The sequence below is a fragment of the Sylvia atricapilla genome, chromosome 5, assembly GCF_009819655.1.
Source record: "Sylvia atricapilla isolate bSylAtr1 chromosome 5, bSylAtr1.pri, whole genome shotgun sequence".
NCBI classification, from domain to species: domain Eukaryota; kingdom Metazoa; phylum Chordata; class Aves; order Passeriformes; family Sylviidae; genus Sylvia; species Sylvia atricapilla.
The window spans coordinates 65,291,568-65,316,002 of record NC_089144.1 but is presented as its reverse complement, the minus strand read 5'-3'; the positions used below and the strand labels follow the sequence as shown (position 1 = coordinate 65,316,002).

The 24,435-nt window shown below is 43.2% G+C and overlaps 1 protein-coding gene across 4 annotated transcripts in view; it reads right to left on the bottom strand.

The window, feature by feature from the left end:
* The window catches only part of GRIN2B (glutamate ionotropic receptor NMDA type subunit 2B), a 207,943-nt gene that overhangs the window by 16,203 nt on the left and 167,305 nt on the right, over nt 1-24,435 (bottom strand). For all 4 annotated transcript variants that reach the window (XM_066319846.1, XM_066319845.1, XM_066319849.1 and 1 more), the window contains exons 6-10: nt 14,568-14,776; nt 14,079-14,250; nt 13,264-13,417; nt 11,614-11,739; nt 8,556-8,785 (exon numbers count right to left, since the gene is read on the bottom strand). In XM_066319846.1, coding sequence (XP_066175943.1) covers nt 8,556-8,785; nt 11,614-11,739; nt 13,264-13,417; nt 14,079-14,250; nt 14,568-14,776 — 891 coding nt within the window. The remainder of the gene's footprint in view (nt 1-8,555; nt 8,786-11,613; nt 11,740-13,263; nt 13,418-14,078; nt 14,251-14,567; nt 14,777-24,435) is intronic.

The following is a 24,435-nucleotide window of genomic DNA, read 5'->3' as shown; positions in this document are numbered from 1 at the left end:
GCTTTGCAAGTTGGACTTTTATGTACAGTGTGCCCACAGCAGGAGACTGAAAACCTTGGGCAGTGCAGCATCATCCCAAACACATGGCATGTCAGGGATCCCATGTCTTCCATAAACACACCTACTTGTGCATGCTGCCACCACACTGCCTTTATGCTGACCCGAGCATTACAGATACACCCAGTCTGAGGAGCCACACTATCACACATAGAGAGAGTCCACCCACCACCAGCACGCCAGGAGTCTTCTGGGACAGCCAAGTGCCTGAGCATTATACAGGCTCTGTGCAGTTTCTCCACCCAACAGGTAATATTAAAGCCTTAAATATTCCTCAGGACACATTTGGCAGTATATAGGCTTCAAGTCACTGTTAGGAGTCTCTCAAGCTTGACCAAAAATCTGTAGTGCAATCACTGAGCTTCACCAGTCAGAGCCAAAAGCTGCTTGCAGAGCTCAAGTGTTAGTATGTATGATATCTGAACACCACAGCCATACCTGTTGCAATGAAGGGCACAGTGAAATCACAGCTATGGTACACTTAACTTTTGGTTGCATGCATGTAGAGGATGGAGATCATCTGTTTATCCAGCATCAAATCATGCCACGTATTTCATTCTTGAAAGTCAGCTTCCTTGGAAGCTAAACACAGTGGGACAAAAGGTATCTACTGAATAATCTCAGGCAAACACAAAAGAGAAATTCGCGAGGCAGAAAGATGCCACTTACTACAGTGATGTTAATATCATTAGGAGTGTAGATGTTCATTCAGAGGGAGAAAATTAACTGATTAAAAAGACCTTGAGAGGAGAGGTGACAGCTAAGTACAGAGGAATTTGAAATCTGCTTTGTTTGCACATGAGACAGCTGGTTAACAAATTATGAAATACTCTGAGAAATTCAAAAAAGTGATTTGATGGGAAAGGAATTCCATTTTTCACCCATTTCCTCTAACAAAGGAAGGTCAGATCCTCCTGTCTTCTGAGTGCTAACAGCCAACCTACTATTATGTGGGTACTGTCCACTGGGCAGCAGGGTGAAAACCTGCACAAGCCTGGCAAGCTTCCAAAAGACTTCACAGGGGTCAGAATTTTCAACCAAGAAATTTTTAAAGCCTAGTAATCACATTAGTGCAATTTCTTAAGCACGTGTGTAGGGCAGAGAGGCAAAGCAAAAAAGCAGGGCATTTCAGACAGAGCAGCAGCCTCCCAGAGCTGGGAGATAATGCCTTCCTTTAACCTTCTGATGAAAGCTGCCTCGTACCAGAAAATGAAAGACAGAGAAATGAAGGCCATATCACTCCCATGTGAGTCCTGGGAAACTGAGCTTCACCTGAAATAAACAAGTCTACTGGGCCACCAAGATTTAGGGGAAGTTTGACCTTGAGTGGCCAAAGGCCTGGGAGAAGCTGGGCTTCTTTCCATGCAGTGAAGTAATGCCTGGAAAGATAGAACCTGCCAAATAATTATCAAGTATATGTATACATATATAACTCCAAATGTGACGGCCACTAAGCATCAGGAATGAAAGTGTGGGAGCACAGCTGTTGTATTTTTTTTTTTTTTTTAATCCTGTAGAACTCATACTCCTATCCCTTCCTCACCAGTAATTCAGCCCTGATCATTCAGTTAAAGGAGGCCAGCTCTCATCTCTCAGGCTGCCAAATTTTGGTGGCAGGACCATTGTCTTTTATTTGACTGCAAAGTGCCAAGTACATTTATGGCACCATATAAATAATAAATAAAAATATTCATTGTTTCCCTCTCTGCTGACTTATCCTGATGTGAGAAGCAGGACAATCCTTTGCTTCCCTCTCTCCCTCTGCCCGTTACATAACTCTCAAAGACAGCTTTTTCCAGACTGCCAAGCAATTAGCACAGAAGCAACCAAATTTAACCACTACCTCCAAAGGGGGATAGCTCCAAGAGCTGGTGAAAAGGCAGATGAAAAGAAAGGGTCAGTGGTGGCCAAGGCCTGGGAAAGGCCAGAATGCTGTGCAGGGGAAATGCAAAAGCTGCTAGCTAAGGAAAATGCCACAGCCCAAATCACCAAAGTCCCTCATCCAGTGACTCTCATCTGTACCTCAAACAAAGCCCAGAGAGATCATCATTTTAAAGATCAACATTTTAAAGATCATCTAATCCCAATCCTCATGCCATGGGCAGGGACACCTCTCACTAGACCACTTGCTCAAAGCCTCATCCAACCTGGTCTTGAACGCTTCCAGGGATATGGCATCCACAACTTCTCTGAGCACCCCTTCCAGTGCATCACCACCATCACAGCAAAGGATTTTTTTTCCTAATTCCTAACTCAAACATACTCTCTTTCAGTATGAAGCCCTTACCTCTTGTCCTGTCATTACACGCTCTTGTTAAAAAGTCTCTCTCCATCTTTTTTGTAGGTTTCCCTTCAGGTAACTGGAAGGCCACAGTTAGGTCACCCTAAAGCCTTCCCTTTTCCAGGCAGAACAATCCCAATTGTTTCAGCCTTTCCTTGTCAGGAGAGGTGCTCCATCCCTTTAATAATTTTGGTGGCCTCCTCTGGACTCGCTGTAGCAGGTCCATGTTCTTTTTGTTGAGAAGACAACACCCCAGAGCTGGATGCAGCACTGCAGGTGGAGTCTCACCAGAGCAGAGGGGCAGAATCCCCTCCCTCACCATGCTGCACTCCTTTGGATGCAGCCCAGGATACAACTGGCCTTCTGAGTGCACATTGCTGGGTTGTGTCCAGCCTCTTGTCCACCTGTACTCCTAAGTCCTTCTTGGCAAGGCTACTCTTGATCCCTTCAACCTCCTGTCTGTTTCAATACCAGAGAAGTCCATCCAGATAAACAGAAAAAGAGAGAATCCTGAGAGACCAAGTGAAGGCTAAAGCATGCTGCAGCCTGTTTGCTGCTCCACACTGTACAGTGCTGAGCTGAAGAAAAAGAGGGAGAATGACAAAGAAACTAGGACTGGAGCAGGGGGGAAACAAGACATGTTTGAAAACCCACTGACTTAAAATATTTATAGTCTTAAAAATGACTGAATCACATTTTAGCACAGAGGCACAGAGGTTTGTTACAAAGAGCTGAGAAAGCATAAAAATTATCCCAATACAAAGATTCCAGAATGTCTAAATCTATGATAAACACACTCATCTGCAACTGCAAAAATTTATCTGAGATTATATTTATGTATACGATAAATGTAAGTCACAAATCAGAAAGATCTATTACTAACATATGATATGCTGTAGCTATTTAATAGCTATTTATTTGTAAGAAAATTTTAGCATCATATGTAATTACACATAGTACACACACATTATGTGTGTTTACACATAATATATAGCTACCCTACACAGTATTTTTAAATACTTCATACTATAACCTGATGATTTACAAGGAGATGCAGAGAAATAATCAGATCTTAAGCCATAAAATTTCAGAGTATCAGAGCTCTGAGTTTTTTACACTTCACTGTGAACCGGTGTTTCTTGTATTAAGCGCTAGTTGATACCACTGTTATTGATAAAGGTCATATTTAAGCAAAAGGCACAGTTCAATTAATTTACAGGGAGATGTACCCCTAGGAAAGCACTGTTGAAAGAAATTCAACTCTACCTCACGACATAAGGTCTGGAGATTCAAGAACCTCTTCATTTGGGGAGTTTTTTTGCCAAGTAAGGTGCATCAGATTTACACATTTTGGAAAAGGTGGTGATTTATCACAAGAGGACAGGATTGGAAGTGGCACAGTCCTTCTTCTGTCTGCCTAACTCATATCTCCACAAAGGTGTCCTGACAATAAAAATCATACTGCTGTTGAAAGATGGCGTACTTTCTGCCTTTGGACACCGCCACGTAAAACTTCCTTTGTATCCTGCCAAAATGTATGGAAGTACCAGAAATGTCAGTTAACACTAAATGTTTAGTCCTGCGGAAGATTTGTACTGCCTCCAAGCCATCCAGTTAGACAACTTGCCTTACAGATCTCACAAGGCACAAGACTGGCCCCTCACTTTTAGTCCTCTTAAAAAATGTCCAGCTGAAGGTATCTGCTCTGCATTTTCCCTGGACTTCTGCAGAACAGGTATTTGTTGGACAAATGCTGCAAGCTCAGGGAAGCGTTTAACTTCAGTCATGTGAATAACAGCCCATTGACTTTAATGTCACCGCTCATGAGCACAAAGTAAAGCACACGCTAAAGTGCATCTGCATTCCGCGATATCTGGGATCTTTGTATAATTTCCATTTAATGTGCTGCAAAGTACGATGTGGGAAATAATTCATTTTTCAGTTTCACAGCCAAGCATCTATTACTGCCAGAAAAGAGCAGATCCTTTTATTTCCACAGGTTTTTCAGAGAGGCTTTTGTTTTGTATCAACCTGAAATGTTCCATTCACCTCAGATCTACCTATGTTGTTTTGTCTTGCAATTATCTCCGCCTGTCCCCTCCCTTTGTTACCAAAATCTTTTTTCCACTTTTTTCACCCTTAAATGTAGGTCAATTTTATGAATAGTGCCTTTAGAAAATGACATGTCAAAATATCAAAGTATTTTGTATAAAGTATACTAAAATGAGCTATTTTGGAAAATATCAGGATTTCCTTCTGCCTTTTTATACTCTCCTCAAGTATTTTTCAGTAAAAATGCTGGCCAGTTTTAACTTCAAAACCTATCTTATAAAAAAGAAATAAACTCATATCTATTGAAAAAATAAACATTTCATTAATGTCTTAAAAAGCAAATAAGTCAAACGTGTGAAATTCCAGTAATCTGTATTAACTTGCACACATGCAGAAAAGCATTTCTCTCTTTTTCATGTCAATTAAAAATTTTACCATTTTGTTATTTTATCAGCATCTTCGGCATTTCCAACTAATTTATAGGAAAGGATACTTTTTTATTATTATTATTAACATACTGCCTTCTAAATAATTCGATTTAAATGCCCTGCTGGTTGTCCACACTTGCTTTTATTCTATTACTACTGCATATGAATGGAAATTACGTATAGCTATTAGATTACTCCACACATTAGTTCATTTCATATAATCTTTCCTCTATTCATTGCCTTCGCTGGACTGAAATACCGCAGGCGCTTCTTTCTCTAATGTATCTGCAGCTCTCCCGCTAATGGAAATTGGATTATATCTTCTGATTACACTCAGATGAAATCCAGACCCAGGAGCTGACTGCAGTATTCTGCAACAGGCCCTCTTACCACTGGGGTTTTCACAGGGGTCAGGGCAGCAGCACCCACCACGTGGATCCTGGATGGATGCAGCCTAGCAGCACGATGCTCCAGGTGGGCTTGCTGGGCACTGACATGGCCAGTGTGGCACTGCCCCTGCCAGGACCACCTCCAGCCCCTCTGCTGCACAAGGTGGACCAGTAGAGGCAGAAGGTGCTGCTTCAGCCCCTGCACAGAAGGAAAGTGGTTCAGCATGCCACAAGCACAGGGAGCTGGAAAGGAGATGCTGTAAAGAGCAGGACTTTTCCTGTAGAATTCACAAGGTCAGCGCTCCTGTCAGGCAGGAGCACGTTTCCCCTACCTCAAACTGCCCATGGCTGCCACAGAGTTAAGAGCTAAAGCTTGATGTATGATTTAGCAGCTGCCAAGGTTAATATGGGAGAACTAAGCCATCATGAGGTGGGTTCCTGCATCAGCTCTGGCACCTGTTTTGAGCCAGCTATGCTCAAAGGGTGGCATTCAGCAAGGTGAGCATCACCTGGGACAGAGACAGAGAGTGGCAGAGGTCCCAAAGTTCATCCAGGGGGCCTCCAGACACCCTCATTCAACCTGGTACCATATGACAGAGGCATCCACTCCAGCCCAGCTCAGACACACGTGCTCAAGTATCCACAGAACAGAAGCACAGCAGGGGCATGACATTAGTCACTGTCTTGCATGCCATTAGGAAGTAGATGCTGGGGCACAGCCAAGGCATCGTCCAAGTCCAGAGACATCTGGAGCATTTCAGTCTGCTTTTCTGGGAAAGTGGCATGCTGGCAGCCGTAGGCACCTCTTGGAGTGGTTCTTCCCAGACAAGACCTGAGGAAGAGGGTCCAAGGACAGATCCTCAGAGTAGCTGATGCAGAGTGTTGCCAGTCTGACCTTGACAAGTGCACCCCAGCCAGGCCCAGTAATGGATTTTGTGAGTGCATCTGGCATTTTGGCTACTCTACAGTGTCAGTGGGACACCTTCCCCAGGTACTGTTGAACTACAGAGGCATTTGCAAGCAGCTCTGGGTCTAGGCAAGTAGGAACAATATCTTTTTCTTACTGTCACTTTGCCTATTGGCTTGGATTACATCCTCAGCTGAGTCCTTGTGCTGGACACAGGTGTCCTTATCAGCTGATGGAGAAGGCCAGGAGACTAATCTGCCTGACTTTTGCTGTGGACACCAGATCATACACAGGGGATAAAAGAGATTGGAAGCGACAGTTTTACCTCTTGGCAAAAGTCTTTACCACCTGGCTTTGAACAGTGACTGCCTGTTTTGAAAGCCTGAACCGGCTTTAAACAGGCAAGAGAAGTGAGGTAGAACACAGCACACCTCCCATGTGCCCTAGATGTGGCTGTGCCCTTCATCCTGGCCAAGCAGTGCACTGAGAGGGTGAGTGAGTTGCAAGCACTGTGCAGGCTTTGGAAAAGGGGAAAGATGAGATTCAGAAGAGTGAATTCCTCCCAAACCAGGGGATCTTGAAGCAGTGTGACAAATGTCTGGATGACTGCTCCCAAATCCTACAGGGCCCTTTGCATATTCAGAGAATAAAATCCATGAGCCCAGTAGATCAAGCTCATTCACTCACTTATTTTGGCTGGAGTTAGTCCCACCTGCCTTTATTGCCCAGAGGCAGCTGTTGGCCTTTAGTTTCACCAGCCAATTTTCATTTGATTCCAGATGCTCTGGTAGATTGTAATCTTACCCAAATATTGTGCTTGCACTAGCAGCTACATTTGAGGCATATCACAATAATATGGCCTTTCTCTTCCCCAAGGAAAAAAGCACATATGCTTCAGCATAGCAACAGTAAATACAGGTACATTGGCAGAGAAAAGTAGAAGAAAATGGCCTCAATTCAATATGCAAAGATGGTCCTATGGTGAAATCAACTAAAACAGGCCCAGAAATTTGTGTTCAAAGGCTCTGTGAAGCTGAAGGAGTCACTGCTTTCAAATAATATTCAATACACATATCTCTGCATGTATGGAGAATATCTTGAAATGAGATGACAGCATGTTCTCTCCATGAGCCTAGGCACAGCCTAAAACAATACATCACAGGTACCAACTATCCCATTTAGCTCAGACAGTTGAAAACCTAATGATGACAAACTAATGGTACCTCTGATAGGGCTGGCTGGTTTTGAACAGTATCTTTCAGTCCAAAGGAGCTCACAGCTTCTAAGGAGTTGCTGCAATGTCTCCTGACAGAAAACATCCTCCCCTCCATCCCATCCTCAACACAGCACATTGCAAATAAGGAGACAGTGTGAAACAAATCAAGGTCAAAATTAAAACAACAGGAGCGCTTCTGGATTGCATTATGTGTCATGTTTCATTCCAGGAAAAAAAAAAAAAAAAAGAAAAACTCCTATGATTAATCCATCACAGAATTTCCAGCCTGCTGAACAGGACGCTGTGTACACAGAAGGCCTGGCCACAAACTATTTCTAGACTGTCATGAAGGACATAAGAGTCAGTAACAATAACCAACCTAGCAGCCACAACTGACACTTGCAGTCCTCCTCTTGCTGCTATCCACAATAGCAATGAATGCAACCCATTGCTATTTGGCTGCCCTGCAATGGCATGACCCCTTAAGCAGCCCCAGTGACTGAGTAACAAGTTCAGCATGGGCAATTGAGCCTCACAGTACTCAATTCCTTGTGAGTAGCCTCACCACAAAACAAAAATAACGCAGTGCAAAGCATTACACCCTCATGAGCCAGACAGTGCTACCCTGCATGTATCAGCAATCTTCTCAAAATCCTCAAGTGTTCAGAGTCCAGTAAAAATGAATGCTCTGCAAGGACAAAATGCTGTGCAGGTAAACAAGGCATTGAAATGAAGTCTGAACAAAAAATTATTTCTTGTGGTAAGCCTCCAAACACCTTGAAAAAATGACAGTATAACTTCAAATACAAGCAATAGTAAATCATCAAAGACAGAGTGATTTACCCCCATGGACAGGACTTGTTTTCAGAATAAATTAACAGATCATATTTGCTAGCCTAATGGCCAGCATTTCTACCCAAGACAAATAATTTAATCCTGAAAAAACAGGTTACAACCATTATACACACCATCCCCAAAGCTCCATTAATTTGTCTCTTGCTGACAGTAAAGATGTAGTTCAGGATCATACAAGAGAGCACAGTTCAGTTCTGTTCATAATTCATTCCTGAAGTGCTTAACACATGTAAAAGTGCAACTGAATACCAATGAACACTTGTGCTATTTAATCTAGGGTCTAAAGCTATGATGTGACTCTGAAAACACCTGCCCACTTTCCATCTGAAAGGAAAGAAGAGAGGGTAGAGGGTTTGGCTGGATACATTACCTTTTTGTCGCTCAAGCCAGACACCTGGTCCACGTATTCCTCTTGGATCATGAAGGCAGCCAGGTTGGCAGTGTAGCTGGCCAGAAAGATGACAGCGAAGAAGGCCCACACTGACACCATGATCTTGCTAGTGGTACCCTTGGGATTCTGTACTGGCACAGAGTTGTTGAACACCAGCCCCCACAGCAGCCAGATAGCTTTGCCAATGGTGAAAGAGGGACCTCCTGGTTCTAGAGTGATTGAGAAACATGATCCCACAGTGAGCATCTGAGAGCAAGTGGTCTGCATTTCCAGTCACATACACATCTTGATTTCAGAGATAACAGCAGAATCTATTCCCACTTGTGAGGTGAGTATCTGCAGTTGCACTCCCCTAAGTTCATGCTACCATATCTCAGCAAAGTACAACCTAAAAAAATATTTTTTAAAAATGTCCACTGGTTTCCATATTTTTCTGTCTCAGAGATTTCCCCTGAAACCTTATACAAGGGCATTTGTTTTCATTTGACTGAAGTATCTAGAAGCCCAAACATCTAATTTTGGTTGAAGTGTTGTCCCCAGAAACAGACTTTGCTCAGAAACACTCTGTCTTTGTTTCCAGCTGTTCAAGAGTGATGCCTTCAAACTCCCAGCATACACCTGTGTAAAACATGGCTCTCACTGTACTTGTAAAGGTACAAGGAAGAGCACCAGAGCCGTACAAATACTGCTGCATTAGTGTTTCACTGTTCAGTCTGTTGAAGATCCATGAACCAGAGAAGAGCACAGCTCCTTCTACCCATATTTTGTGTCTAAGATATATGACTGTGACGTATACTTGTTCTACCCTAAGAAAATCTGCACATCCAGTGTTTTAAAAGCTCCTATTTTCCCCTTATTCACTTTACAGTGTGGAAGCTCACCCATACCCCAGAAGCCATGTGTGCTGATGGAGCACTACGTCTGAAAACATGTGAGATGGCACCTGTCTCCCAGCAATCTTGTACCCTCAGCATGTGCTGGATCCATTAATGGGGACCTAACCCAGAATTTCCTCAACTTGAGCACAAGAAGAGCAGAGAGAGAATGCAGATGTGATCACTCTTCAGACACTGAGAAGATCCTCTTAGAAGGAGATCCTCTTAGAAGGATCTTCTCAGTGGAACAGTTCAAGCATCTATCCTTTCTCCAATGGTGCCAACCTGGTCAGCATCCCGTGCTTTATCTCCTTGGGCAGGCTGATTGGATCCTAGTGCTGCTGCCTGTGGTTAAAATTGACTCCAGCAAAATAGCAAAAGGGAATTAAGTTTTGACACGTCTCTCCAAACCTCTGAACAGCAAATAGCATAGATTATCTGGAAACACTAACCGTGTTACCCTAAATACAACTGAGCAACGCAAGGAGCTCATGTTTTACCCAGGGAGCTGCCCAAAAAGTTCAGAGCAGAATCATCACCTGGAAAAACTGGTGCCTTTAAATTCCAGGGAGATAAAGTTTTTAATACAAACACAGTCTGGCAGTCTTTGTCTTTTTACATGCTGGAGTGGTATTTTTATATCCCTCTCTACCTAATGTGCCCTAAGACATACAGGTGCAGGGCCTGAAAAACATCAGTGGGAACTGTAAGGTGGAAGGAAATCTTGAGAAGTTCCTTTCTAAAAGCCTTCCCCTCTCCACTGATCACCCCATGTATTACCACAATTACTTTGTCAGACACACACCAAGATCGTAATAGAAGATTTCAATCCAAAAGCCTTGATGTCCATAAAGAGGAACTGCAGGTGTTGGAGGCATACTGTAAGGAGCATGCTTTCATAGTTCAAATGCGGCCAAAGTAACATTAGCCAGGGTTCTCATTACCAAAATCAGCATTGCAGTCTCTGCAGCAGATTTCTGTATCTTCATATTTCATCTCTCAGGGATAATATCTGTCTGATCATGCCACACTCTTCATAATTACTCAGAAATATTGATACTTGTTAAGTTAGCCAAACTGCAGCTACAACTGCACAACTGCACGCCTGTACTAAAAACTGCTTCCACTTCCACATCTATATTAATACCTCCTAAGAGACTCAGATTTCTCAGTACTTGTGCCCACAGATCCATGGGGTTGTGATCAGGTGCCATAAAGGCCCTCCACAGCTCCATCTTAAGAGACAGGCTCTCCACTTCACCATGTACATGGTTCTGCCTGCATTCTCATTAACACTTTTTATTTTCACTCTTCTCTAATTTGATGGCATAAATTCACCCAAAGCACTAGACTTGGGAGCAAATGAGTGCATTTTCCAGTAACTGTCTCTCTCCCGCTATTCTGTATGAACCAATAAATCCAAAAAGGTTTGAAGGGCTGATTCACCACTGGGTGAAGATGTGCAGATGACAGAGGATTCAACGTGCTAATTGTCTTCATGTCAATAAGGGAAAAAAGGTTGTATCTTAGGAAGGACAGACAGCCTGTCTTTAATTCATCTGGCTGCCTTCTGAAGATAGAACCACAGAGATTTATCATTGCTTGTTCCCAACTTTCCTGCCGTCCTTGAAAAATAATTCTTTACCCACTCCCAAGAAAATGAGTTTCCTATTCTCTCAGTTGGTCTTAGAAAGCCAGAAAGGCAAGTAGGGGAACAACCTGACCAGGTGACAGATGTGGATTCTGAAAGACATAGCACTATGCCAGGAGGCCAGCAGAGTAGCTTGATCTCCAGGGAGACGTATCACTGAAGGATGGATTGACAGTGCTGAGCCCTGTGATTGTCTCAGAGAGTGAAGCATTGAAGGCCCTGCCAGCACTGGCTACCAGGGCCCATTTTCCTTCAATGAGAAACAAGTTGAAGCTGGCATGTGCTTTAGACATAAAAGGCAACACAGCTCCGTCTCTCACGCCAAGCAAATTATCCATTATACACATCTGCTCTCTTCAGAGCCTTTTCTCTGCCTCCACCCTTGTCCTCTTTAGTCTGAATGCAGAGCTCAGAGTGGGCTAGATCTGTATCACATTCAAGGCAAAGGAACACCCTAATAAACAGAAATTGGAAACCAGAGGGGATCATAGCAAGAAACAGCTCCCCTTACCTCTGCCATCAGCAAGGCACCGATTGTAGCCCACAGGGCTGAAGTACTCAAAGACGAAGACAGCCACTGCAGAGATGATAAGCAGCATCACAAACATCATCACCCACACGTCAGCACTAAAAGGCTCTGGAGAGGAAGAGAAAACCGTGGTGAAAGACCTGATAACACCTCACCTCTCCAGAGAAGCCCAGCGCGGGGCGGGGCAATCTGGCTTGGGGAAAATTAAAATTAAAACAAAGTCTTCAGCCTGATTCTGAAAAACTTCTTGAACTGGGAAAACTGCAGTTTCTGTCTCTGTAATGACTGCATTGCATTGTACTGTTACATTTGTGACACATGCCTCCATCTGGAACCACACACAGCCATTGTGGCATGCATTGATAAAATAAAACACATTGATAAAAGATTGTTCCCAGGAAGTCCTCCAGCACCATCTGGAGAGAGTGGGGAAAATCAGGCAGAACTGGCAGAGTTTCAGACTTTCAAGATGCTATTGAGCCAAAAGGCATCTCCAAATTTCTAAGGTTCAGCCACAATGACAGTAGGTTTTTAGTATTCCATCCCTCTAGCAATGGGAACAGTAGCTCATTCTAGAAATGTTAGTGTTCATGTTCTGCAAGTATTTGATCTCTGCCAGGTTTTCTCCTTCTCCCAGCATGAACATAAAAAGATAAGACTGAACCAGATCAAAAAAAACAAAGAACTTTGCTCCAGAGTATAGCCAATATTGCAACTTCAGTTAAATTGCAGTTTAAAATTTTGGAGATAATTTTAACATTGCTTTTACATACCCCAGCAATATCGGTGGACTTGCTAAGGGAAAAAAACTCTTGAAGAGTTAGTAGCCATGAAAATCATATTTAGAAAGGTCTAGGAAAATTTCATTATCCATATAAAAATATTTCTGTTTGTGAATGTTCTCAGGACTTTGGCAGAGAGCAGACAGTAGTTATAAAACTCATATACTGTATTTGCGGCGTCACAAAGCATTTTATAAAGCCAAATAGTAGACATTAGGAAGACATGAATGTCTCAGGGAAATGCATTATCATTTCCATATTCTCTGACCAACCTCCATCACTGAAGGACATTATAAATGCTTTTATTGCAAGACACAGTGTCACAGCAGACTGACAGCCCAAATGTTCTTGTAAAGCTCAATCAGTTCTCTAATTTATACAAGGTGTCAGGGGAGGGTCAAGTTAACAATGTCTTTACAAATAATGTCTTCCAATGTGCAACCATTTATTGCCAATTGCTATCACCAAGTGTTATGGGATCCCAGCTATAAGGTTTGAATCAATTTTCTTCTGGCCTACAGTCCTTGAACATAGTACTAGTTGAGTCACTGGGAAACCACATGCCGTGGTGTATGTGACAACTCTGAGTGAGCCCAATTTTACTAGGATTAGGCATACAATTGCTGGAAAATGCCTTGGCTTGGTACTCATAGGGAGCGCCTATTTGCACTTGCATTTGCCTGGATTTTGCTTGTCTGGGATTCAGTTCTAAAACATCACAGTATATTTTTATACACCTCTCCCACAGGTACTCCCAAAAAAGAGCTTTCAGGCTAAGAATCACAAGCAACCTTCACCTAATTTTTTTATGACCACTGGGTGAAGTTTTAATTTTAGATTGAAACAATACCTAAGAAGGCAGAAGGTGAGACAGTTCCATTGCTACGTGACACCATGACACTTATTCCCGTCTCAATGAAGGGCACAGAGAAATCCACCACTTCTGAACGTTCCTCATTAATGGTGAGGGATCCCACAGCCATATAGGCCCGTTTGGTGACAACCTGGAGGAAGGAAAAAAAGAGATCACACACAGATATGAGGAAGCCCTCAAGCACCACAGTCAAGCCCCTTCTCATCTCCCTGCCTTTCAACACAATCCTTTTACTCCTGTAATCCCATTCCCTATATTGTTTGTAACATCTCTCCTTTCTAATCTTTCATCAGGACACCTTCTTCTTTCAGAAAACCTATAGACATTAATCTTCCCCTCAAAGCTGGTATGTGTACAAAAAATAAATCCACAGAGGTCTTAGGATAAACACATCATCCACAGAGAAGACATCTTATCTCATTTTTCTGTCCTTGCTTTATCCTGCCTCTAATACGCAAAGTCTTATTCTTTTTTCACTTTATGTACAACCTAAGCATAATCTAAGTTGCAGCAACCCTGGTGAATGGATATCAGCCTCTTTCTAAGACTGTAGGCCAAATTTGTGAGACCATAGAGAATAATAATTAATGGTCAGACAAGAAAGGTTGTCATGGTTGAAGTGTCAGAGCAGATTAATGCACTCAGTGCCAAGAAAGAATGCAGGCCAATCATTTCTAGAGTCACCTCTGTCCCTGCCTCAGCAGTGGACCCAATAATGATAGGAGGCTAGACCTAACCCACATCACCCAGCCCAGGGTTGAAGCCCACCATGCCCTCCCTTTGCTGCTGACCTCTCCAATCATTCCATTCCATGTCCCATTGATCTTTTTTCCATGCTTGCCATTAGTCACCAAGTAGAGGTCATAGGTGAACTTGACAGACTTTGAGATTTTCTTGAGGATGTCTATGCAGAACCCCTTGCAACATTTCTTCATGTAATCTGGCTCCTCGTCCGTTTTGTTCCTGAACCATCACAATAATAATGGGTTAAAAGACTGGGAGAAACTCCTGTAACTCCCCTCTGTTGTCAGTTTGCATTCCCCCTCACACTATATAATGTGGACAATTTATATTGTGCTGTCTGTGCTGGAGGTTGAAGAGACACTCTACAAAGATTTACCCAAAGGGGCCCATCATGAATGGACATGGGACAGGCTTGGCAAATGGAGGTGAATTTCTAAAAAGGATTATGGATTCTGATGGTATTGGCCCAACAGACACTTTGCATTCTGCTGAGATCGAAGAGCCCAAGATGAGCAGAAAAACACAGGAGTGCATACTCAGTCACGATGCGCTTTTGGCAAGGGACCGTGTTCCTCATGCAGGTGCCACTCAGGGGGTCCACGTTCTCCACAATGACAAATGGTGCCTCTTCCAAAGTCACGATACTCAAGTGATCATCCTCACGTTCCTCAGAGTCAGGATACAGCTCAAAGCGTGGCCACACGTAATACTTCATCTGCAACTTTTTTTCCTTCCATTTCCCCACCTGCAGAGACACAAACCACAGAAGACAGACTTTTAATTGTCCCACCCCTTTGCATTAACCACAGCCACAACAGGACTGGGTAAGAGGACCATTCTGGAGTACCCAAACTCATGACTCATGCAAGGTGGCGACATTTCTTGGGAGAAAGCTCTGAGTAAGTGGATTCAAACAAGAGGGAAGTGCAGAACAAGAAAGATCTCTGAGCTGTCTCATCTCTGCAGTGGTCTCACCTTCTGGGAGAGTGAGTGGATAACCATGGGAATACTGTAATTATGGTCAAACAGACTTATATCCTTCAACTTTTTCAGCCAAACAAGCCAATGACTTGGTTACATACCTTTAGCTGGAAACAAGGAATTGTTTTACAGTTCTGATGCATGAAAATTAATACCAAGGAGTATCTATGATGATTTTTAAATCTTGCTATTTTTCCGTAATTCTCATAACTTCCACAAATTTCTATTGCAATTTTAGAACACTTCATTTTTTGTTTCCGAAGTAAATAGAGATCATCTCTTCAGTAGTCAAAAAAGGGACTGGGACTCAATTATCTTATACCTACTGCTAAGAATGAAAGCTGTTTAGAAGCTCCCGCAGTCCTTAAGGAGACAACACATTTAACAGCTCACCCACTGCCCAGGCAGACCATTTCTTGGAAAAAAAAGAAAAATCCAGGAAAAGAGAAAACTTGAACATCAACTGTACTTTCAACTATCAAAGACCCACCTTTGTTCTCAATTCCCCCTCCCACCATCACAGTTGACAGTAATTAGCACCTTGGCTGGCAACCAAAGCTGAGAGGGTGAAGAAGCTAACTGGGCTTTAGAAGAAGCTTTCCTGCATGATCCTCAAAGCAAGTCCTCCAGGCCAGGACTGAGACATGCTGACTTGATGGCAGAGGCAGTGTGGGTGTGTGGGAAGCTTGCATGACTGCTCTTAGTGGTGTACCTTCTTGGTGGGTAAGCAGAAAAGCTTCATTCCACTCCAGTCCAACATCACTCCCACCATGCCCAAATTTCAGTCATTTATTTATTTAAATGACAGAACAGGAGGGAGAAACACTTATTAAAGGCTCACTGGGTGTCAGTGGTTAATCTGTGAAACTCAAAGCCCAGCTGGAGTTTGGCATTTGAGAGTATCCAGAATTCACATAAAACTTGTCACCTTCAAAACAAACAAATGCTTCATCTGGCCATGAAAGAAAAAAGCCACTCTGAGGGCTTGTGGGGGAAGAAGAAAGGCAGAAGAAATCACCCAGAGACAGCAGTTTCCACATCCATCCTCCATGCCTGTTCAGGGTGAACACAACACTCCAGTGAGCACAAGGCAGGGGAGGTTGTAAAAAGATGGGGACAGTGTCTGGGCAGCTGGGCTTGCCTTCCCAAAAGGCAAGAAGAGCTTGCCCTTAATGTTCCCTCCACCCATGGAGATGGTCTGCACTCATGCTTCTAAGCCTGGAAAGCAAATTTCTAAAGGAATAAAGAACGTGGACTCACATGCTTATCCAGGGTCTGCTCAGCCCTGGACTTCCCACTCATTCACCAAGCAGGTCAATTTATCATCATCTGAGCCAGAGATTTCTGCAGTGCCACTTTAGCTCTCAAGTAACTGAGCTCAAATCCCCAAAAGTAGTAACTGCCACACGAGGCTCAGCAGGGACCGGTGATTAAGATGCTGCACAGAACAGCCCAGTTTTCAGCTCAGTAACATTAACTTATCATAGAAATAAGTGTCTGATGAAAGAGACATCTCGCAGAATCTCAGCAGCGCTTAGATATCTCAGTAACAGGCATGATATAACCCCCTGAGTGATAAATTAGATCAGATAGGAAAACACAACCCATAATTACCCAGAAGTTCTCTGGGACAGAAAGGGGAGTTCATAAGGCTCTGTGCCAGGCACATCTCACAGTCTTGTACTACACAGAAACATTATGAAATTAGGATAACAATGACAGCATGGCCACAGCCTTCTGTGCACTAAATCATCTCACCTGCAAATACAGTAGTACACATCCATTCCTTATTATCCCAAAAAAATAATTCTATATTGTCCAAAGAGGAAGAAAAACGGGATGTGAATAAATGTTCTGAGCTAAATCTCCAAATCAGCTATGGATTGTCTCAAAAATAGGGGAAATGTTACATCCTATTGCTAAGCTGAACAATCAAACATGCCATATAACTCCATACATGTACAGATATGAATCAGAAAAGTTAGAAAACCATAGTGAATTAAAAGAGAGCAGACTTCTTTACATGCTTATGCATACAAAGGTCAAATGTATATCCACATATTTAAAGAAGGATAAGCATAAGCAACATGTGGATGGGGAGGATGGGGACAATATAAGATAAAAAATACACAAATGTGTACCATATGCTAGATAATCTGCCATGAGAGGGAAGAAGCAATTAATTGTAGGGACAGAAGTTAGCAGAATTAAATGTCACAGATTTGTCCAGGTAAGAATGCCTACGCACAAAGAATATAACCTACCAAGCTGTGCAAAGCAGAGCAAGGCATTTCTGAAGTCTCAGGATATTTTGTACTAACAGTCTGTGAACTGTTATTACTTGGGTTTTGATGAGTGCTTGCCTCAGCAAAAAGAGGAAAAATAAACTATCCCAGGCATCCTTCATACTGCTCACCCTGGAGTTTCAAGACCCATTGGGTGTTCTTCAATCAGTCTAGTCATCCAAACTCCCACTAGGAGTTCTGAAGGATCACAGAATCAGTAAAAGTAAAGATATTAGGGATCTATAAAAACTCCTTTCTAATCATATTCTCCAATCCCTATGTAATGTTACTTTATGCCAGGACACAGCTCCCTAAAAAGGAGAATTTCACCTTAATTGCTCCTTGCTCTATCTGATCTTGTCAAGAAAATAAAGTCACTTTGGTTTGGGGTTGAGTTTGAGGGTGTTGAGGGAGGGGAGTAGCTAAATTTTACCGTAAGTATAAGATCCTATTTTAGATAACAAGACCTGAAGTAGAAGTCCAACACATTTGCAAAGAAAGAAAGAAAGGGATAATTACTGTAGAACAGAAAGTTAATCACACATGTTATTTGTTTGTCTAAGCATGTAAGTTATCCGATGCAGACAAAAGGCAAGATTGCCTGTGCAAGGGGAAAACAAATGGGAGCCTTCTGAAGGACTTCCAGCCTGCTGGCAAATTGTCTTAACCGTGGTATAATGCAGCCAGAATAAAAGAGTTCTGCAGTACGTTAATGCGCATCTTTAATGAAAGGTGCATCACATTAGTTCCTTGAAACTAATTCTTAACAGAGGCTTTTCTCTCCTCCCAAGGGAAGCTAAGGCTTGTAACAGCCATTTGTGGCAGATGTTTCTCTAACCTGTCCTTACACTAACAGAGAGTCTGTGGTCTCCACAAGCAATCTATTTCAGTGCTTAGCTATCCTTCCCATTAAAAAGTGAGATTTTTCTCCTGATGTTTAACCTAAATCTTCTTGCTGCAATTTATACCAGGAGAGTGTATTTCCTTGTTCTCCTACATGTGCTCTTTTCAGTGTTATCAGGTCAGTAAGATATTTTTAACAGAGAGGAGCTGATAGTCTCACTCATTCAGTGGCTGTCTCATAAGCTACACTGGCAAAAGCAGCCACCTGTTCAAATGACCAGCATCCAGCCTCACCATTTAGAAAATCCTTAACCAGATGGGTAGTATGGACAAGTACAACCTACTCCTCATCCAAAATCATCCAACAAAGGCAGAAGTAAATCCTGCAGTTCCTCTGAATATGGCAAGGTAGGACTTCAAAACACAAGAGCATCTGGAGAGACCTATAACTAGCATCAACGGATGGAAAACTAAAACCTCCCAGAAATTTGATTTTCAAGGGCTAGGCAGGAGAATACAGTTCTGAATTAAACCAGTAATGTTCAGATATGCCTCTTAGGCAAGATACTCAGCAGCACTGCAGTTTCCCCTGGTATTTCCAGTGAAGGTTCAGGAGGGAGCCTGGACCTTCAGGTGCTTGTTTTTCAACAGGTTGGAAGAAAACTAGCTAGGCAAAGTCTCTTGATAGTTATTATTTTATTCAGGCTCCTATTTCCACCATTCATTGCATCACTCTCTTTTCATTTACAATCTTATCTCAATTCCTGCTCTCTCTGCCCACCTCCCCGCCCCCATCCCCCCACTATAGAAGAATCTTCTATCCACTACAGAAGAAATGCAAAAGGAACAAAGAAGACTTGGTTTCATCTGCAGAATTAAAAAAAGGGACATTCCAAACTCACTTAGGACTTGAACTGCTTTCTGCATTTTCCCAAAAGCGTTATGTTTCCTCCCTTATTATTGGTTCTTTTATTTCCTTTTCCCCAGGAGCTGTGGAGTTTATTCATTCCAGTGGGGAAACACTAAAGCAACAACAGAGAGCATGAATTAGGAGGCAGAAATTCCCTATTCCACCAAGAATCTCTGTAATGCGATCTGCACCCTTGTGGCTGCACATTGTGTAAAACTGAGATAATGGCATGTTTTTGCATCAGGGGTACACTGGGTAGATAAACACAGAAAAGGCCACGAGGCTCACAGATACTGTGGAAGTGAGGAGACACACACATGTGTCTAGAGCTAGATGAGGGAACATATACAGTGTGTATCTATGAATGGTATAAATGTGTTTAAATATATAAGTATATAAATGTGAAAACTTCCTGTCTTCCATATTTGGAAAAATCTTACGTAAGTTTTACACCTGGTTTAAATACATGAAAAATGGAAGATCAAATATAGAAAAGGTAAAGGTAGGATGTTGGATAAGGGGCAGAAAATAGGACTGTTATTGGTAATATAGCTGATGGAGAAGCATACTTAACCCCTTTGGGAAGCAGGGCAAGTCCAAGGAGAAATAAGACACTTGTCAGTAGAATTGGTACAGATCCTGAATGAGGACATGGGAAAACCAGAACAACTGGGCAGGACCTGAAAATGGCTACCCTAGAAGCACCATGGAAATAGCAGCTATAACTGGGACACGGCCAATGGAAGTGGGCATTACTCAGGGTACATAAAATAAAAGGTACACCTAGGAAACCTTAATGCTGCAGTACACTGTGAAGAAATAAATCATGCATAAATAAAGTAGAATCATTCTGGATTGAAACAGGTTTTGGAAGGCTGGTGTAAGATATTCCACGAGGACTGAACTACAGAGATCTACTGTAGCTCCACAGGCTTGGCTTCCGGTCTGGATAGAGATGTCATTACTGTTTCTAAAGATAAATTTTATCAGGAACTAAGTTATTATGAGAATCTTTAGCTTCACAGAGATTAGATGGAGAAGAAATGCAAATTTTCACAGCAGCATCCTGATGTTTCTTTTTCTGCATCTGATAGTTGGCATATTTCTTAACCCCAAAATTACTCAACAGGCAAGAGGCCGTGACGTTTTACGCTCAGTTTGGGCTAAGCAGCAAGGAACCTTACAGAAAAGCTAGTTATTGGAAATAACCTTGGATTGAGCAATTAGGGGAACAGAGAGCCTGTCTTAAAGAAGGAGATTAAAAAGCTTGTCTAACCTAGATAAATGAAAGCCAAGAGGGTATATGACTGCTCTGTATAAATAAAGAGGGGACAGATACACAAGGGAGAAAAGAAAGTGATTTTTAAGCAGGAAAAACAATGCCGGTAAAAGAACAACTGATTGTAAGGAAATTTGCCTTGAAAATAAGATAGATTTTAACCATCAGAGGGGGAAATTTTGAAACAGCTGCCCAAAAGCAGCTGTGAAAACAACTAAAAATGGGTCAAAAAGAAGCACAACTGGTTTGCATAGGGCTATATGATTTTGCTGCCTGGAGCAGAGGGATGGGACCAGATGAGCCTTTCCAGTCCAGTGACACTAAGTAAGCAGAAGCGAGAGGAGGAATTCCACTGTGAAAAGCCTTTCCCCCTCAATTTTTCAGTCTGCAAAATGTCAAAACTCAGTCTTAATCATCATATCTCTGTCCCCTAGCTTACCCACATGAACACAAAGACTCATGAAAATTATACCTCCAACTCCTTTAGTCTCTCACTCAGCAGCAATACCTTCTCTAAGTGCCCTGAGAATAAAACATTCCTCTCAGCCTTCACCCAAGCTGGTTAGTTATGAGTCTCACACTAACAGTGCTGACACAGCCACTACCAAACATATAATCCCTGTGATGCTACAGGTCTGTATCCTCACATCGGCTGGCCTACAGCAGGTGGGAAAGAGATGCCACAAAGAGCAAAAATCCCCTGTTTACAGACACTTTAAGGTGACCAATTAGCCACATCAGCCAAAGCAGGCAAGAAATGGTTGTGAATGCTCCACGTGTAAAATTAATTAACACAAAAACAATACTCCTTCCTGAACCTCAAGTTTACCTTCCACAACCACCTGGGAAAGGATGCTTTCTTGACTGCACCTGCAGAAGCAGGAATTGCTTCTAATAGCCTTTCAATTAAAAATGTAGGCTGCAGGAGATGGTGTAATTTTCTCCACTCTATATTTATACAGCACCTAGCATGTGCCAGGAGGAGAGAGGCTGAGCTTAGAATACAGATAGGGTGAGGCATTGCTCTTGCTTTACAATTCTGGGAATAAAAGCTCTTTGCAGAAACATGGTCTTCCATCTCACTGAGGTCTGGCATTTACACAACTCCTGCCATTTTTGCTGAAACCTTCCCTGGTGCACTTATATGCCTTTTGCAGTTGCTAAGGTCCTGTTCCCTGCCATGATTAGCCAGAGAAGGTTAATTAGGTATACTTTGAGCACTTCTGGCTTCCACAAAGTCAGTGAACTATGGGGCTCCACTGGTGTCACAAGAAAGTCAGAGCTGTGAGAATGCCAGAGTTTGCCTTGCTAAATCATTCCTCCAGACCAGAAGGCACCAAGAATTCAATACAGGTATAAAACTAGCCTCTCTGGGAGATGATGGTGTTCTTGATGGGAGGGAGCATTAACTTGGTATCCCAGAAAGTGGTTCATCCAGGCAAGGCTGACTCAAGCTGGAGCAACAGGGTCGCCAGGGGGACATATTTATTCAAGGACCTCAGTGCTCCCTGATGTATACATAACCATGATTTAAGGAAATGCAGACTGCAGACAGCACAGGGATAAATAGGAGACATGAGGAGAGAGGAAGCTGTTAATGGTAGCAGGGGCTATGATCTGAGTAGGCTTGAGTATGTAACTCTAAGCTTCTATCAGGGGCAAATCAGGTGTTATGATTTGGGAAGGAGAATTAGAACAAAATTAGTATCTTAAAAAATACTGAAAACTGACTACCATCCAACATAACCCACCTTCAGCTAACTGGCAGTGACAGCACCTGACTCAGACTCTTACTTAATAGTGTTGCATACTTAGAGCTATCATGCCTGTCTGAAATGACTGTGTGAGGACAGGGGAGCTTAAAAATGTCCCAAATTCCAGCAAAAATCAGTCTTCTCTTATTCTGGTCTGGTAAATAAAAACCAAAGTCGGGGAGCTTATACTGTCCCTATCATTGTTCATCTAAGGTGAAAGAAGGTTTCACCTTGAGCATCTTTAGTGCTCTCCCTTGCAGAACTGTGAGGTAGGGGAAAATGTAGCAGGGGTACCAGTAAGATTGCATGTTCTGTGTCCCAGGTGTTTCAGGAGTCACAAAGGTTTTAAAGAAAATGTATTTTTATGTGCATGTATAGGCATCTAAATGCTTTATGTAAGCATTTTGCAGTCTCTAGGAGTGCATCTGCATTGTGCAGGTGTCTGTCTGCATCCAGTACGTGTCCACGCATGTAATGCCCTCTAATAATTTTTTCTCTTGGCTTTCCCTGTTGAGTTCTGGGTTTGAATTTCATTTTGCTGAGCTTTCATTTCTTTCACTCAGAATTTTTTTTTCTTCCCCCTAAAGCATGTTACACAGAGGGAGGGATGCTTGCCAATTCACTCTACAGTCTGGGAAACACTTTGGATGCTAAGTGGGTCCGGTGCAGTAGTGTACAAAACCCTGACACGTGTGCAGTGACACTACTCCTTACACTGATTGAATATCTCTCCCAGAATCTCTTGGGATCTGAAGCTGAGGGAATGTTCAAAAATGCAGATGCAGAAGAAGGCCAAAGCCATTTCCTTGTGCTGAGAAAAGCTAAAAGTTGAGACTGGCCCCAGCAGGGTTAGGAGAGGAGAAAACATAGAGAGAGAGGGGGTGAGTTACCTAAATATCTCACTGTTTTCTGTGCTGTGCAAGTAAAACTGAAAAACATCTCTGAGAATATCAGAGAGAAATCCTTCACCTTTCAGTGGGGGATGTCACAGTGGGTGAAACACCTCTCCACCCCACATACAGCAGCCAGAGCCTCTGCCCTCTGCCTGGCAGCCCCACATTGTCCCTGTGCAGAGCTGCATGCCTGCCAAGAGCAGCACTGGCACGGCTGTATGCATGCCCCTCTGGCAGAGAGATGCAGGGTGCTCAGCTCTCCTCTCGCTGCTGGAAAGGGGAGGATCAAACCTCTTCCAGAGGAATTACTGTACGTGTTGAGAGGCAGGCTCCGGGGAAACCAGTTACAAAGCCACAAGTCCCCGTTTCTTTCTTCTCCTGCTGCTGACAGCACTAGGCTGCTGATTGCAAATGCTGTCCCCATCTGTCCCTTTGTCCAGATCCTGGGTTTGGATTCATGCTGGCATAGCCACAGCCAGCCCCACTACCTCCAAATCTTAAGGGTGCATGTCTGCAGCCCCCCTCAAGCTGGCTCATGGCAGGGAGTCTTGTCTAGTGCACTAGGGCAATCCCAAGGGGTAGGCAAAACTGAGACACTGCTCCAGGTTGTCACCAGATCTCCAAACTGAGTTGAAACAGCAGGTCTGCTCTGCATCCTGGTTCTCTGTCAGGTCTGTTTTCTTGGCTTTGCAAAGAGACAGGATGGGAAGCAAAGCTGTGGGATAGGAGCAATCAGGGACTCCCTTGACACTTTCCCTCTATCCCGTGGGTGGTTAAGGGGCTGCTTACTGCATTCTTGCTCCTTTTCTTATCCACAGTCTCCCTTATCTGCCTCTGTGCAGAAGGCATGTAAATATCCTCATGCCCTGATTCAGTTTCTCCCCCTTCTTTCTTTTATTCACTCAGGTGCTCCCCTGAGTGAATAAACACAGGAGACAGGGGACAGGGGAAAGCAGAAGACAGCCTCCATCTCACTTGTGTAAGCAGAAATGGATGCTGGTCCCTCATGTCCTGGCTCATCAGCACCCCACCTCCCACCCACAGTCATGCCCCTCCTGTCACTGCTGTGCACCATGGACACAGCCCTCATTGCACAGATCTGTGTCCTAACCACTGCCTCCATCACGTCTTCAGTCTGGTGCCCCTGTGCCAGGGTCAGACAAAGAACTGAGACCAGTGCAAGCAGTGGAGAAACCTGAATGGTTTGGGGAGTAACTTGCAGTGAGATTTCCCCATATCTCGGCTCCCACTGACTTAGATATGGACCAATTTTTCCACATCCCAGCAGTGTCCACCCCTGTCCTGAAATGAACTGCTGGCCCAAGCTACAGCTATGTGAGCACTGTATGTCTTCACCAGCAGTGGGGCTTACCAGAGTACTTCTGCCTGTGCAGCTGCAGGTCAACCTCTCATACAGCAGAGACTGCCAGGCCAGATGGGGCCTCCCAGGAGTTAGTGT